General features: G+C 41.0%; 1 protein-coding gene across 6 annotated transcripts in view; it reads left to right on the top strand.

The window, feature by feature from the left end:
* The window catches only part of HP1BP3 (heterochromatin protein 1 binding protein 3), a gene marked incomplete at its 5' end in the record, with an annotated part of 28,325 nt that extends 18,393 nt beyond the window's left edge, over positions 1–9,932 (top strand). For all 6 annotated transcript variants that reach the window (XM_084243862.1, XM_084243866.1, XM_084243865.1 and 3 more), the window contains 5 exons: positions 3,632–3,722; positions 5,036–5,195; positions 7,144–7,255; positions 8,444–8,557; positions 9,544–9,932. In XM_084243862.1, the coding sequence (XP_084099988.1) occupies positions 3,632–3,722; positions 5,036–5,195; positions 7,144–7,255; positions 8,444–8,557; positions 9,544–9,838 (772 nt within the window). In that variant the 3' untranslated portion in view covers positions 9,839–9,932. The remainder of the gene's footprint in view (positions 1–3,631; positions 3,723–5,035; positions 5,196–7,143; positions 7,256–8,443; positions 8,558–9,543) is intronic.
* Positions 9,933–15,600: the final 5,668 nt, after the last annotated feature.

The raw sequence follows: 15,600 nt of genomic DNA, 5'->3' as shown, positions 1-15,600 counted from the left end.
GGCTTTACAGCTGCAGACACCTGTTACTCTTGTAGTCCCCTTTTCATAAGAAAGTAAAAGCAGAATAGAAAAGGAGGGTTACTTTTAGCTAAGCTAGAAATGAAATCTTTTTTGCAGGTTTTTCCTTTTTGTGGTCTCATTATGGTTTCACTGTCATCTTGTGTTTTGTTTGTTTGTTTTTTAAAGATTTATTTATTTATTTATATAAGCACTGGGTACAGTCAGAAGCGCGTGAGGGTGAGAGAATTCACCAGAGCCAAAGCCGGGAGCAGAACAGGCAGACTGACGAAATACACTGCTGAGGGGAGCAGTGGGCGGCAGGAGAGGTCTGTGCGCCATGTGGGACCTTCACCGGCGGCCGGGGATCGAACTGGCACTGCAGAGACTGCGGGCAGCTTCGCAGCCCAGCGCTCAACCGCTGCGCCACCAGGGGAGGCCCTAGTTTGTTTTTTTTTTTTAAACTCAAACTTCATGTTAACTTTTACTAGATCCTCATAGAGTACTGATTCCATGATGTCAGCTTTAAGATTGCTCAGCATAAAACTCTGTCCTCTCACGTGCTCATTTTCCCCCCAGAGGAACTGGGGTGTAGGCTAGAGGTGCAGGGGCAGGTTGAGAAGATTCACCAAAGAGAGAGAGGGGAGGAGAACAGGCGGATTTACTGAAAATCACTGTTAAGGGGAGCAGTGGGCAAGACAGGAGAGGTCTGCTACACCATGTGTGGGTTAGCTCCCTGGCTAGCAGTGATAGTGCTGAAACTTAATCCCTAGGCTACAGGGAAAGCCCCAGTTTTTTTAATTGTGATAAAATACACCTAAACTTAAAATTTATCATCTGAATTTTTTTTTTATTTAAAGAAGCCACTGCAATTTAGGGGATCTTGAACCAGGACTTTGATGGTTGTTTTTTGTTTGTTTTGTTTTTTAAAGATTTATTTATTAATACAAGCACTGGGTACAGTCAGAAGCGCGGGAGGGTGACAGAATTCACCAGAGCCATAGCGGGAAACAGAACAGGCAAAAGGACTGAAGTACACTGCTGAGGGGAGCAGCGGGCGGCAGGAGAGGTCTGCGCGCCATGTGGAACCATTGCCTGGCAGCCGGGGATCGAACCGGCGCTGCAGAGGCTGCGGGCAGCTTCACAACCCAGCGCTCAACCGCTGTGCCACCGGGGAGTCCCTCATCTGAATAATTTTAAGTGTACAGTGTTCAGTGGTATTCTATGCAGTAATGATATGCTACCAGCCCCATCATCCAAGACTTCGTGGTCTTTGGAGTGCCCAACTGAAGGGTTAGTGAAAGAGTACAAAAGAAAGAGGAATACAAAAAATATGGAGAGAACATGACCCAGCAAAATTAGTAATTAACATTATCCAGTAACCCCAGGTCATGTTCAAATGTCCTTAGTTGTTTCCAACAATACGGTAGGTTTTTGGAGTCAATAACCAAACATGACCCATGTGTAGCATTTGGCTAATAGGACCAACTACCAATCTAATAGAAAACTAGAGAGCAACTCGTAGAAAAATTATTCGACAGCTTAATTACTCCCTTAATTATGTTCCCAAAGCTCTCTGCACATAGTTCAACCCTGACCCATATTCTCTATCTTAATTATTTATATAGTCATCATCTCTTAAATTCCTTGACTTTAGTAGCCAAAAATGTGTATGTATCCCTGCATAACCATGACAAATACTCAGTATATGAGAGGGGGTGTATGTTCTGAGTGATACGCTGAGAGGAACATGCCCTGCCTTAGAAATACTTTTTTTTTGGGGGGGGGGGGGTGGAGGGAGAGAGACCAGAAAAGACTGATTTATGGAATACACTGCTGAGAGGAGCAGCACAAGAGGTCATCTGCCTGTCTTAGAAATGTTTTCATTGGGAGTTCATTTTTGATTTGGAGTGTCAGGATGTACAAGATTTGATAGTGTCATTTCTATGCTTTAGTATTCTGTTAGAACATCAGATCTCTTCTGCTCTCCCCAAGCATACAGATGGTATGATTAAAAATTTTAGTGTCAATTCAGCCTGTAATGCTTAGTGATTAGATAAAAAATTAAAATTTTCTTTTCCAAAGAAAAATATTAAAGCTCAGTGAAACACCAAACATAGTTTGAACTTCATTATTCTGCTCTTCAGTGGGTTGTCTTACTGACTCTCTGCTTAGCAATTAACCAGTTTCTGAAATCTCTTGATCGTCTGCTCATTGGGTGCTATTCTAGTAGTTAAAAGATGTGGCAGAACACCACATGTGGCACCATACTTTTGGATTTTTTTTTTTTTTAAGATTTATTTTGTTTATGAAACAAGAGCTGGGGTACAGGCCAGAGGTGTGGGGGTTGAGAGGATTCACCAGAGACAAAGTGGGGAGAACAGACAGATCTACTGAAATACACTGCTGAGGGGAGCAGCGGGTGAGACAGGAGAAGTCTGCTGTGCCATGTGGGTAGCTCCCTGGCCAGGGATGGAACTCATGCTGCGATGGCTGCCAATAGCTTCATAGTGCTGAGACTTAACCTCTTGCACCACCAGGGAGGCCCCATACTTTTGGGTTTTGACCTAGTGTTAGCCTGAAAGTGTACCTTTCAATTTGATTCTTTTTGTTCTGTATCACAGTCCCCTTTAAGCCATAAGTCAACTTGATTGGTTTTCTCCCTGCACCTGAGGTTCCCCTATCATTCAGACAATTGCCCTTAGATAGAACAGTTCTTGCTCAAACACTTTGTTCTTATGTTTTGAATAATAATTCAGTTTTTTCTTCCTGTCACTTGATTTTGATAAGCTAGGGGTTTTTTTGTTTTTTGTTTTTTAATTACAATCCTCTTAAGACAGAGGGATACTGAAGGGACACTGTTTTCTTATTCCTGGAATTGTATTTCATTAGGCTGACTTTAGAGAATGGTTTACAAAAAGTGACTTTATTGTTTTTAATGTGTATGTACTTTTTAAAAAGATCTAGGATCTCAGAATTCCAGAATTAGATGGAACTTTTTAAAGATCCTCATTCTTTGGTTGATTATACACTTTGGTTGCTTTTGTGGTCTGATGGTAATAAGTTGTAAATTTCTGAAGTGCCCTGGCAGTTTGGTATTTGGGTCTGTACAATACATGGTTCTCTATATATAGGTAATGACTTAGCTTCTTTGCTTTAAGAGGAAAAAAATACAACTTATTAAGGGTCCCAACAAATTACTATGTTACTGTTCATTTTAACAAAGTACTACATGCAGTAGGTATCAGAACTTTAGGTTTGGGAATAATCCTTCATCAGTTTCTTCAACTCTTTCCATCATTGTTTTTTATATTTATTTATGCATGCATGCATGCATACAAGAAATGGGGTGCAGGCCAGAGGTGGGGGGGGGTGTGAGAGGATTCACCAGCGACAGAGTGGGGAACAGAACAGGCAGACTGACTGAAGTACGCTGCTGAGGGGAGCAGCAGGTGAGTTGGGAGAGGTCTGCTGCGCCATGTGGCTTGCTCCCTGGCTGACTAAGGAATTGAACTCCCGCTGCATTGGCTGCAGATAGCTTCATAGGTTGTGTCTTAACACCTTGTGCCACCAGGGAGGCCCCATCATTGGTATATTTATCACTGTTTTTTTTGTTTGTTTGTTTTCTCTGCAGGCCTCAGCTGTTGAAGAATGCTCTGCAGAGAGCAGTAGAGAGAGGCCAGTTAGAACAAATAACTGGCAAAGGTGCTTCTGGGACATTCCAGGTTAGAGGCCAAAAAGACTTGATTATAAGAGAAGTGTTTCTTAAAAGTTTTGATTTCAGGATCTCCTCATACTCTAAAAACTTATTGAGGACCCCAAGATCTTTAGTTTATGTGGGGTGTACCATCAGTGTTTACCATATTAGAAATTAAAACAGGAACTTCTTTAATATTTACTAATGCATTTAAAAAATCATAATCCCATTACATATTAACATAAATAATATTTTAAGTAAAAAGTATCTGTATTTTCCAAGACAAAACCCAAAAATTTAATAAGAGGAATACCGTTTATTTCATTTTTGCCAAAGTCTTTTTAAGTCTTTAACAGAAAAAGCTGGTATCTGTTTCATTATATTTTGGGTTGTATCTGAAGAAAATCCCAACTCTCACAGAACACAGGCAAGTGTAGATTATTTTAAGATGATTTTCAAATAATTGTGTCTATTGTTCTTTGATACCAAAACTCAACAAATAACTTAGGCTGAGGTTGAGATATAATAAAATAATTTTTACTTCTTCTTCAAAGACATTCCTAAGTAAAACTGGAGTTGTTTTTTTTTTTTTTTTTTAACCCCAATGTGTAACAGTAAAGAAAACAACAGGTACATTTTTGTGCCTCTGCCTTGGTTTGTGATAAGATGTCATTGCTTCTTACCATCATTGCAGATGTCATCACAGTGAAAAAGGCCAATCACATCTTAGTATTACTATGAGAATAATTTTGACGTTGCACATCCTCTGAAAGAGTCTTAGGAACCCCAAAGGGGAGAGAGGGGAAATGGAGGTTGAGGATTACTTTTTGAGATCACAGTAAACCATAGCTGATTTTGGCCTTTTACCTAGTTTATCAGTGGCAGCCTTTGTTCTCAGAAATATGCTTTGTATTTTTCTGGTGTAAGATACCCTAAATATTTAGCAAATTTCCTTTACCATTTTTCTTACAGGATTAAAGAAGTTACTATTTTCACAATTACCCCATTTTTCAGATTCAGAAAAGAAGTATTGAAAAGAATCTGTTAATTTATTGGGAGCATTTAACAAGTTAACCTGCTGTGGTCGAGCTGTCACTCTCTTTGGGTTAGGTTGGATGGAGGGGTAGATGAAAGGAGAAAATATCCACAGGAGGGCTGGGACTCCTCGGTTAGACTGGATACCTGTAAGTGGGGAGAGAAAGTCCCTAACCTGACAATTCATTGTAAAACATATCTGTGCTAATGCAGGAACTCCGACCTACCTGGTGCAGAGGAGTCTTGTCTTGACCTGCTTTGGGAGAGTGTTGTCTTGATGCTTTTCTCTTCCTCCTTGGAAAACAGCTGAAGAAATCAGGGGAGAAACCCCTGCTTGGTGGAAGCCTGATGGAATATGCAATCTTGTCTGCCATTGCTGCCATGAATGAGCCGAAGACCTGCTCAACCACTGCTCTGAAGAAGTATGTCCTGGAGAACCACCCAGGGACCAATTCTAACTATCAAAGTAAGATTCAGTTGTGCGCATTTAGCTGGAATTGGGGAATTATCTTCTGAAAAATCCTTCAAGATCACATTATTTTCCCTCCCCCACAAGATCACATTATTAATCACAAAGCATTAACTGCTCACTATGAAAACCAAGAGGGAACAGCACCTTTATAAACTTACTACATATAAAAAAGAATAAAAGTAACCAAGGCTTATCCTTAATTTACAATGTCTACTGAAAAGCAGAAGTTGGTATTACTTTGCTGTAAAGTTTTTTCTAATATTTTTATTATTTAGATTAATACCTAGGTTTGGAACCCTTATTAAGGACAGTATCTTTTTGCCTACTTTTTTTTTTTTTCCAAAGATTTATTTATGCATGCAAGCGCTAGGGTACAGACCAGAGGTGTGGGGGTGAGAGGATTCACCAGAGACAGAATGGGGAACAGAATGGTTAGATTGACCAAAGTACACTGCTGAGGGGAGCAGTGGGTGAGACAGGAGAGGTCTGCTGCGCCATGTGGGTTGCTCCCTGGCCGGCAGATCGAACTCGTGCTGCAGAGGCTGTGAATTGCTTCATAGTGCTGTGCTTAACCCCTTGCACCACCTGGGAGGTCCCTTTTTGCTTACTTCTGATACTTACTAAAAGATCTGATTTCAGCTTAAAACTAAGCCAGTGGGTTTTTTTTGTTCTGTTTTTTTTTTTTTTTTTTTTTTAAGATTTATTTATTTATGCAAGCACTGGGGTGCAGGCCAGAGGCGGGAGGGTGAGAGAATCCACCAGAGACAGCAGGGAGCAGAACAGGCAGAAGGACCGAAATACACTGCTGAGGGAGCAGTGGGCAAGACAGGAGAGGTCTGTCGCGCGCTGCGGAGGCTGGGGACAGCTTCAGAGCGCTGCGCTCAACCCCCTGCGCCACTGGGGAGGCCTCCAAGCCAGTGTTTTTAAAATATTTGCTACTTAAATTATTTCTTGTTGCTTTAAGCCGTATAACAGAAAATACTTTTTTTCATTGAAGTACATTTACTCTCTGAGGTGATGATTTGAGATTTAAAACCTTGCCTTAGCATTATCTCATACAGAGTAGGAAGATTGTATATTTTCTCAGTGAACTACTATAGTAGTATGTTGGTATGGGGTAAGGACTATGGAAATTAATAACAGAAAATGTGAACTAGAATGTTGTTTTTAATAAAAAGGTAATTTTGGAGTCTTAATACTAACCTACTGGTAACACACATGCAATGTGTTATTTTACGCTATAAAGGAAGGTTTTCTGATTATTTTCTTAAGTACTTTGCAAACTGGTGTGTATGACTTTTTTTAAATCATTTCTCAAGATACAAACTTTAATTGTGCATATATCCTCGTAGACTATTTTGTGGTTTTGCATTGACTGTTTCAAAAGAAGGTGAATTTGGTTATTAACTTTCTAAGTTTCACTGATACTGCAGCTGTTTTTTAGATACTGAATTTGCTATAAAAAACATTTTTGATGTGTCTTTGTATGAAAGATAGGAATTGGTGAGGCTGATTCATGGGAAGTTGGTTCTGTGTATAGATATTATCCTAGATAATTATCAAACCTTACAGGTATTCAGTAGATGTTTGAATGGGAATAATGAGTAATTCAGTCTCAGGTCAGCTGTGAACCATCTGTGTGCAACTGTAGAGCAAGACGCTTAACACCCTGTGTTCCATTTTCCTTTTCTGTGAAATGAGGACTAACTCAGTGGTCTCTAAAGTCTTTTGGCTGTTATAATTTAATTCTTGCTAGATTTCTGGACACTTAAGAATTGTTTAGTGAATTAGTTAATCCCTTTAACCTCAAAGGATTCACTTAGCACATGTCACTTACTGTATGTGACAGACTTTAAATTGTTGTACATTTGATTGTGGTTGAGAAAATTACTAAATTTGAATAACTAAGTAACTTTCTTCATTCCTGGATTTTTTTCTTCAGTGCATTTACTGAAGAAAACTCTGCAGAAGTGTGAAAAGAATGGGTGGATGGAACAGATATCTGGTAAAGGATTCAGTGGTACCTTCCAGCTCTGTTTCCCCTACTACCCCAGGTAAGCACCTAGCCCATAAGTTGAATATCCAATATTGATCATTGTAAATTTAAGATCTGATTGTAGGTTTAGCTTAACTTATTTCACTCTTATTACTGTTATACTGAACTGAATGTACTAGAGAATAAAAACTAAGGTAGTTTTGGTTTAGAGCAAAAGGTTTATCTTTAAAAGCAGGGCATTTGGGCTATCCTGCTGGAGTTTACTGTTAGCCATCAGGTCCCAAAGTCAAGCGTTGAATTCTTTGAGACCCTTGGACAGTCATTTTACCATTTAGTTCTTCTTTATTACATAAACAGTAATGACAGGAAGATTATTAGAGGATTATGTAAGTTGTAATTATCCAGCACCAAGTACGGACATTGGCTTTTTCCAGTAATCCTAACCACCTTCATACTTGAGAAACAAAAACATTTATTTGAAAACCTGTTTCTTCTACATACCTTATTTGTTCATTGAAGCAAAAAATGCATCAATTGCCTCCTGTAGGCCAAGCACTTTTCTGTGCAGTGATACTATAATAGCTGACACTTCATTTCTAATAAGGTGCCACAAATGTACCATTAAATCCCCATTTTAACAAGAGTATAGTGTAGTACACAAACAAGTGCTAACTTGATTGAATGTGTATTATTTGAATTTTTCATATGTTAAATTTTATCTTAAAGTCATACAAATAAAATGTAATTTAAGGATTTATTAATTGGTGAATCAAAATTTCTACCATTAAAGGCAGAGAAAATCTTTACTAAATTTCTCTAAAATTTTGAAACAGTTTAGGCATCATGATACTTTGAGGTCTTCTGCCGTGAGGGCAAAAATGTACACTTGTGCACAGATTGTTCACTGCCTTAGAGACCACGCACTGCTATTCGGTGCCTCACACAGTAGCAGGCACTCACCAGGAACATAAGTAATTGCTTACTAAACAAATGATTGGGCATCAGTTTTTTTAGTGGAGGGAAGAAGGGAATGAGATTTGGTCTGGGACTTTCGTAGATCTATTTTAGCTTTATATGTGTGTTCAAAATAAGTTTAAGAAAATAGGTTAAATAGTTATTTAGCTTGGTATTTGGGGCGGGGGTTGTTTAAGGAGTAGGGACTGTCCAGTAAGAACTTCCAGTTGAACATTTCCTTTGTCCTGTATGGGATTTGTTTTTTACCTAACCGTCCCTTCCCTCCCCGTAGCCCAGGAGTTCTGTTTCCAAAGAAAGAGACAGATGATTCTAGAGATGAGGATGAGGATGAGGATGACTCCTCAGAAGAGGACTCTGAGGACGAAGAACCACCACCCAAGAGAAGGTATGGAAGGTGAAAACCCTCGAGGTTAGGTTGAAAATACTTGTAACAAGGATCCTTCTCAAGTTCTTTGTGTAACATTTGACTTTGTCTTGAAAATTTGGGGACTCTTAATTTATGAAGCACTGTGGGCTTCCCTGGTGGCGCAGCGGTTGAGCGCTGGGCTGCGAAGCTGCCCGCGGCCTCTGCCGCGCCGGTTCGATCCCTGGCTGCTCCCTGGCCACCGTAGGAGGGTCCCACATGGCGCGCAGACCTCTCTTGCCGCCCGCTGCTCCCCTCAGCAGTGTACTTCGGTCCTTCTGCCTGCTCTGCTCCCTGCTCTGGCTCTGGTGAATTCTCTCACCCTCCCGCGCTTCTGACTGTACCCAGTGCATGAATAAACAAACAAACAAACAAACAAATAAATAAATAAACATGCCTCTATTTAAAAAAAAAAAAATTTATGAAGCACTGTGGATATGTAGTTACTCTTTGGTTACACACATGCAACCCTCCACGGTTTGGCTATTCAAAGAAAAATAATTCCATAATTTTCTAGGAAAAACATCATGGAATTATATGTGAACTTGCATGAATTGGTTGATTTTTTTAAATATGTAGTAGGGCCTGCCTGGTGGCCTACCGGTTAAGTGTCAGCACTATCACCATTATAGCCTGAGTTCCATCCCCACACAGAGCACGATGTCCAGCAGACCTCTCCTGTCTCCCCGCTACTCCCCTCAGCAGTGTATTTCAGTAGATCTGCCTGTTCTGCTCCCCACTCTGTTTCTGGTGAATCCTCTCACTCTCTGCACCTCTGGCCTAGACCTCCGTTCTTCTATGCATGCATAAATAAATCTTCAAAAAAATAAATATGTAGTAAAGCCTCTGGTTTAAAAAAAAGTAAATCACATTCTTCTACTTCTGCTGTTTCTTTTTTTGGAAAAGCATCCTGGCAAAGTGAATTTCTCATGTCCTAAGGGATTGCCTTTGCTCTTTGGTTCTCACAGGTTGCAAAAGAAAACCCCAGCCATGTCATCAGGGAAGGCCGCACCTGTGAAGCAGAGAGGATCCAAGCCTGCACCTAAAGTTCCAGCTTCCCAGAGGGGTAAAACCAGGCCCCTCCCCAAGAAAGCGCCTCCTAAGGCCAAAACTCCTGCCAAGAAAGCCAGACCCTCCCCTTCAGTCATCAAGAAACCTACTGGTGGCTCTTCCAAGAAACCTGCCGCCAGTGTGAGAAAGGAAGTGAAATTGCCTGGCAAGGGCAAGTCCACCATGAAGAAATCTTTCAAAGCAAAAAAGTAAATTTTATAGGAGCAAAGGGTATGATGAAATTAAAAAATCTTATTTTCTAAGGTCAGTGTGCATTTGTTGTAGCTTTGATGCTTTTAAAATTACTTTTTCCCCCTCCCCTATGAACACTGTGGGGAGGGAACATAAACCATTTAGGCATTTGTTAGCTTAGGTGCTGTTCTTGGTGCCTGTCCCTTCCCTCAGTTTAATTGCTGCGATAAATCTGGACTTTTGTGGACTGTATAATTATACTTGTCCTTTTTTTCCCTTCCACCCCAACTTTTTTATTTTCCTTCCAGTTTTATCTGAACAGTTACAAAGAGTTTTATATTTGTAGACGGCATCAAGAACAGGATGCTGGTCAGATGCTAGGAGTTAAAAGGAGACAGTATAGCACTGACTGAATTGTAAAGCCTCCTGCCTGGAGACTTAATACTTATTTATAAAACCACTCCGCCAACCCTTTCTCTCCAACTATAAACAGAGACATCTTAGCTGTGGGAATAAGCCAAAAACATGATCTCATTCGATTCTGATGATGCTGGGCTCCTATGAACTACTCTTCACATTGATCAATTTCCAGGTATTTGTCAATAGCCCAGGACATTGCAGAATTCCCTTAACAGCAAGCACAAGTTCTCTCCACCACTTGGTTTTCGACTGAAGGGGAATACAGGTACATATTGAATTTGCGATTTCTGGTCACCTGTGTTACCAAAAATCAGAACATGAAATCTTGATCAAATGTTTAGATATATTTTTTAATATTTGGAGTATGAGTTGTCACTTCCTGTTTGCCTTTTTCATGAGGAAAGGTTGGAGAGTAACATCTTTGCTAATGTAGAAATGTTAAGTGGAAAAACATAAACAATTTGCTAAGATGAACTAGATTCCAGATTGGGTTTTTTCCCCTCCTTTCTTTCCATAGCACTTTTAATAATATCAACCAAGTGGCTTCCTTTTTAAGATATTAAAAAAAAAGAAATGAAGCCCAACTACCTAACCCTTTCTTATTTGTATTTGTTTTAGTATTGTGAGGTTGTGTTAAGTAGTATTAGCTTTCTACTTGAGAAATACTGATTTCTGGTTATCATTTATCCTCCCTGTGGCACTTGACATTTTAATTGTCTTAAACTTTTTGGTGTACAGCTTCTGGCCCCTTGAGTACTGCCAGAGGCAAAAGATATTTGTTTCATTCATTCCACTTGCATTGTCTGCCGGGATCCTGTCTGCAGCCTGAAGTGTGGCTGGGAAATGGACTTGAAAAGCTTGGCCTGAATTCGATCCATAATCATGTGTGATCCCATCATGAGGTCATTGGAATTTGTGTTGCATGTAAGGCAATCTTTCCTGTTGTAAATCTTCCTTTTTTTATGTACATATATTTTGAAAAATATGAATAAACATGAAATTTTAAAAGCTGCTGAACTGTAGCTTATATTTAAACTTTATATCCCCAGAAGTAGCTAAGTGTGGCCCTCGCCAAGATTTTTTTTTTGCAAACTTGGATTAGCTGCCATCCATTTTCCTTTTTAAATAAAGCTCCAGTGTATTTGCTTTTGAATTCTCATATGGGTGGTAAATGATGTCCCTGGATACGTTGAACTTGATTATATAATGAATAAGACTTTTTAGAAATCATTTTGTAGTAGGGTCCTTATTTTCAAGATTGTAGATTCCAGTTTTTGTGCTTAATGTTCAGCTATATCCTTAGCTAAAGGTAGCACTGGTGATAGATAAATCCAGGAGACATACTTCTAGAATACAATTTTAATTTTTATTAAGCTATTTGCAAATAATTCTTTTTTTTTTTTTTTGAAGATTTATTTATTTGTTTATTCAAGCACTGGGTACAGTCCGAAGCGCGGGAGGGTGAGAGAATTCACCAGAGCCAGAGCGGGGAGCAGAGCAGGCAGAAGGACCGAAGTACACTGCTGAGGGGAGCAGCGGGCGGCAGGAGAGGTCTGCACACCATGTGGGACCCTCTTCCGGTGGCTGGGGAGCAGCCGGGGATCGAACCGGCACTGCAGAGGTTGCAGGCAGCTTTGCAACACAGCGCTCAACCGCTGCGCCACCAGGGAGGCCCTATTTGCAAATAATTCTTAATACGAATGGGTGTTTGGAGCTGTGCTAAGAATACTCTTAGAATCAAAGTTGGAGGTTTTGGGTTTTTTGTTTTATAGGACTTAAAGTCAATATAAAAATTAATTTATAAAAAATTAATATTTGGCCTACCTGGTGGCACAGGGGTTAAGTCTCAGCGCTTAACCTATTGCCAGCCACTGTAGCCTGAGTTCAATCCCCGGCCGATCCACATGGTGCAGCAGACCTCTCCTGTCTCACCTGCTGCTCCACTCAGCGGTGTATTTCAGTAGATCCACCTATTTTGCTCCCCACTCTGTCTTGTGAATCCTCTCACACCCCGCACCTCTGGCCTGTACCCTAGTCCTTATATGCATAAATTGAAAATAACTCTTACTAAAAAAAAATTTTTTTTAAGCCACCTGGTGGCTATGTTGTATATCAGGTGCTCCAGTGTTGGATGAGAAATTTAAACTAGATCATTTAGGGTCCCTTCAACTCCTCTGTTAACAAAGTTCAGAGAAGAACAAGACTGCTCTTGCTTCAGCATTTATAAACAGAATAGACAGGAGGGCCACTGTATTCTCAGTGGAAATCCCCAGCTGACAGATACTTGCCTTACTGAGGTAGAGATAAAGAAACCTTACTGAGGTGGAGATAAAGCTTGGTTTTTCCCTTCCACATATTCTGAAGGAGTAGAACACGCAATTTTTTTTTTAAGATTGATTTATTTGTTCGTAACAAGAGCTGGGGTACAGGCCAGAGATGCAGGGGGTGAGAGGATTCACCAGAGACAGAGTGGGGAACAACAGACAGATTGACAGGGGAGCAGCGGGCAAGTCAGGAAAGGTCTGCTGCGCCATGTGGGTTGCTCCCTGGCCGGGGATCGAATTTGTGCTGCAGAGGCTGCAGATCACTTCATAGTGTGGTGCTTAACCCCTTGAGCCACCAGGAAGGCCCAGAACACATAATTTTTACTTCAGTGTTCCAGAAAGGAAAACAGCAAACCCAAGAGAGAATCCAGCAATCTCCAGCATGGGCGCTTAGTACTGCCCATTAATGGCCCAGTGAGCTCCAGCGCATGCTCTACTTAACCTACCAACTGCCTTTCCTAAAGGAATCTCCAAAAGTTAGGGGAAAGATGGTTGGCTTCTTTACCTACAAGTGAGAAAATCGACAACATCGCAGAGGTAGGTGGAGACCTTTCCTTAGGAATAAAAAAGCATTTAACAGAACCTCCTAACTGCACATGGTCTTAAGATCAGTGTTAATCTGAGAAAACAGATTTATTTAATCGTTAGTCTGTTGGTGATGATGAACAGGAAATAGAATAAGAGCTGGGCAATGTAGAACAAGAGTGGGCAACATGACAATTCCTTTGACCTTTTTTTCCATCATTCCTCTTTTACTGAATCTTGTCAGCCCTAGTCTAGATTTGCTGACCTATTTTTTGCTGACCTATTTTTATATCTACTTTAACAGACCTGAAATTCTTACTGCTTAGGCTGAGATACTCTTGCCATCCTGTTAAGTCAAAAGAAAGAGCTTCAGGGCCTCCCCGGTGGCGCAGCGGTTGAGCGCTGGGTTGCGAAGCTGCCTGCGGCCTCTGCGGCACCAGTTCGATCCCCGGCTGCTCCCCGGCCACTGGAGGAGGGTCCCACATGGCGCGCAGACCTCTCCTGCCGCCCGCTGCTCCCCTCAGCAGTGTACTTCGGTCCTTCTGCCTGCTCTGCTCCCCGCTCTGGCTCTGGTGAATTCTCTCACCCTCCCGCGCTTCTGATTGTACTCAGTGCATATATAAACAAAACAAACAAACAAGCCAGCAAACAAATAAATAAAGCATGCCTCTATCAAAAAAAAAAAAAAAAAAGAGCTTCAGCCAGCCAGATTCAAGAACTGTACTTAGCCAACACAGTTCCAAACTTTAAAAGTCTAGGATAATAGTTAAGGTTCTCCATTTTTGGAACCTGAAAAATCATATTAATTACTTCATTTCTCTGTGTGTGTAGTAAGCATTCTTATCCATGAAAGAAGAGAAATTATATTCCTAATTAGAAAACTATTCCACTTCACCAAAGGTTCGCTTTCTCTTGACACTATGGTGTGGTTAGCACCGCTACTAAATCTTTGCCAAGCAGAGACCTTTCTCAGTGGTGCCTGGATTAAAGGTAGTTACAAGTTTGACTTGTTACTTGCTAGTAACTAATGCTAATGCTCGTCGCTCTGTACGTACTATGCAACCGCCCAAAGGGTCATTGTGCCTCTCCATTCTACAAAAGGGGAAAAATACCGGCACCACGTGAGGTTCAGAAACTTGTGCCAGGTCCTGGTAAAGAGCAGGTCCAGAATGAAGTCTGGGCCCTGCCACTGCGGAGCCCTCTCCACATCCTTCGTGCTGATGATGCCCCTTGGCATGTTTCCAAGCTCCCAAATTCTCCATCCAACAACCCAGTGATTCCTTGTTCTGTTCATAGAAGAGAAAGGACTTACTTGAGCCTTTGGAACACCTAAGAGGATTTGGAAATGAGAAGAAATTATCGTTTGCCAAATAAAAGCTAGTGTGGCTTTGGTTTTACAAAGTTTGGTAAGAGCTGTTCAAATTAGATCTGGAACTACTGTGAAATGTCACCTAGGCCGCTGTAAGGTTTTTAAAGGGCACTGTCCAGATTCCTGGTCATTCTCAAATCTAGCCATGGACACCGTGTGGTTTCTTCACAGTTACTCCAGGCAGATAGTTTCTTGTGAGAGCTGCTCTGGGAGCCACAACTTCTTCCAGAACTTGGATGTTGCTAAGGGAGCAGCTTTCTTACTCATAAACAGAATTGGTGCCCCCTGAGGTTGACCAAGAGAACAGGGGTTACCTAAACACTGAATTTTTGGGGCCTGATATCTGCTTAGTAATTATGAGCTGGAATATTACAAATCCTCGCTCTTGTACTCATTCTGAAAGAAACCTCACCCTGCCTGTCCCTCCTGCTTTGCCCAGTACCAATAGACACTCCTAAAACCCAGACAGTTACACCACATCCTTGCTCATCCATTTTGCTGCTTATGAACTAATACCTGTCAAGCCTCAAGTCCATGTTACTTGTTTGTGTAACTTCAATTTGCTGGCTTAGTGTGTAGAATTAGAAATTTTCATCAGCTCCAAACTGGGATTTTGACTTTACTTAGCCCAGTATCCTAACATCAGTAGCCATGGTCCTGCACCGTGGCCCATAGGGCTGTCTTCTCATCTGTAAAAAGTCAGGGTTCAAGTCCACACTCAATGTATTTCTTAGAATAACCACCCGAGGCAATGTGAGAGTATCAAGTATTACACTGGTTGATTCATGTTCCCCAAGATTACTAAATCGTTTTAGGATTTTAGGAAAGACTGACATATTTATTTTTAAAAATAAGCCAGAACATCCAGTTTCACAAGAGTTGCTTTCGGTTTTTGAACTGCCATTCATTGTTGTTTCCCACTGCTGTGAACTTTAGTCTCACATTCCCAAAGATACGTGAAGTTGCCCACAATTTGCAGAAGCAAATAAACAGCCTGTTTCCCCCAAACTATAACATGTGCTAAGTGACGAATGAGAGAGATCAACCCAGATTTGGTTGACTCTGTCGCCCACCATGTAAACTGTCTGCCAAGCAGAAGAATAGGTTGGGGTGAGGAACTGGTCATGACAATATTGTGGTTTGCT

The sequence above is a fragment of the Talpa europaea genome (assembly GCF_964194135.1).
Source record: "Talpa europaea genome assembly, chromosome: 9".
NCBI lineage: Eukaryota > Metazoa > Chordata > Mammalia > Eulipotyphla > Talpidae > Talpa > Talpa europaea.
The sequence above is the reverse complement of the archived record's forward strand: the minus strand, read 5'-3'. Positions and strand labels throughout refer to the sequence as shown.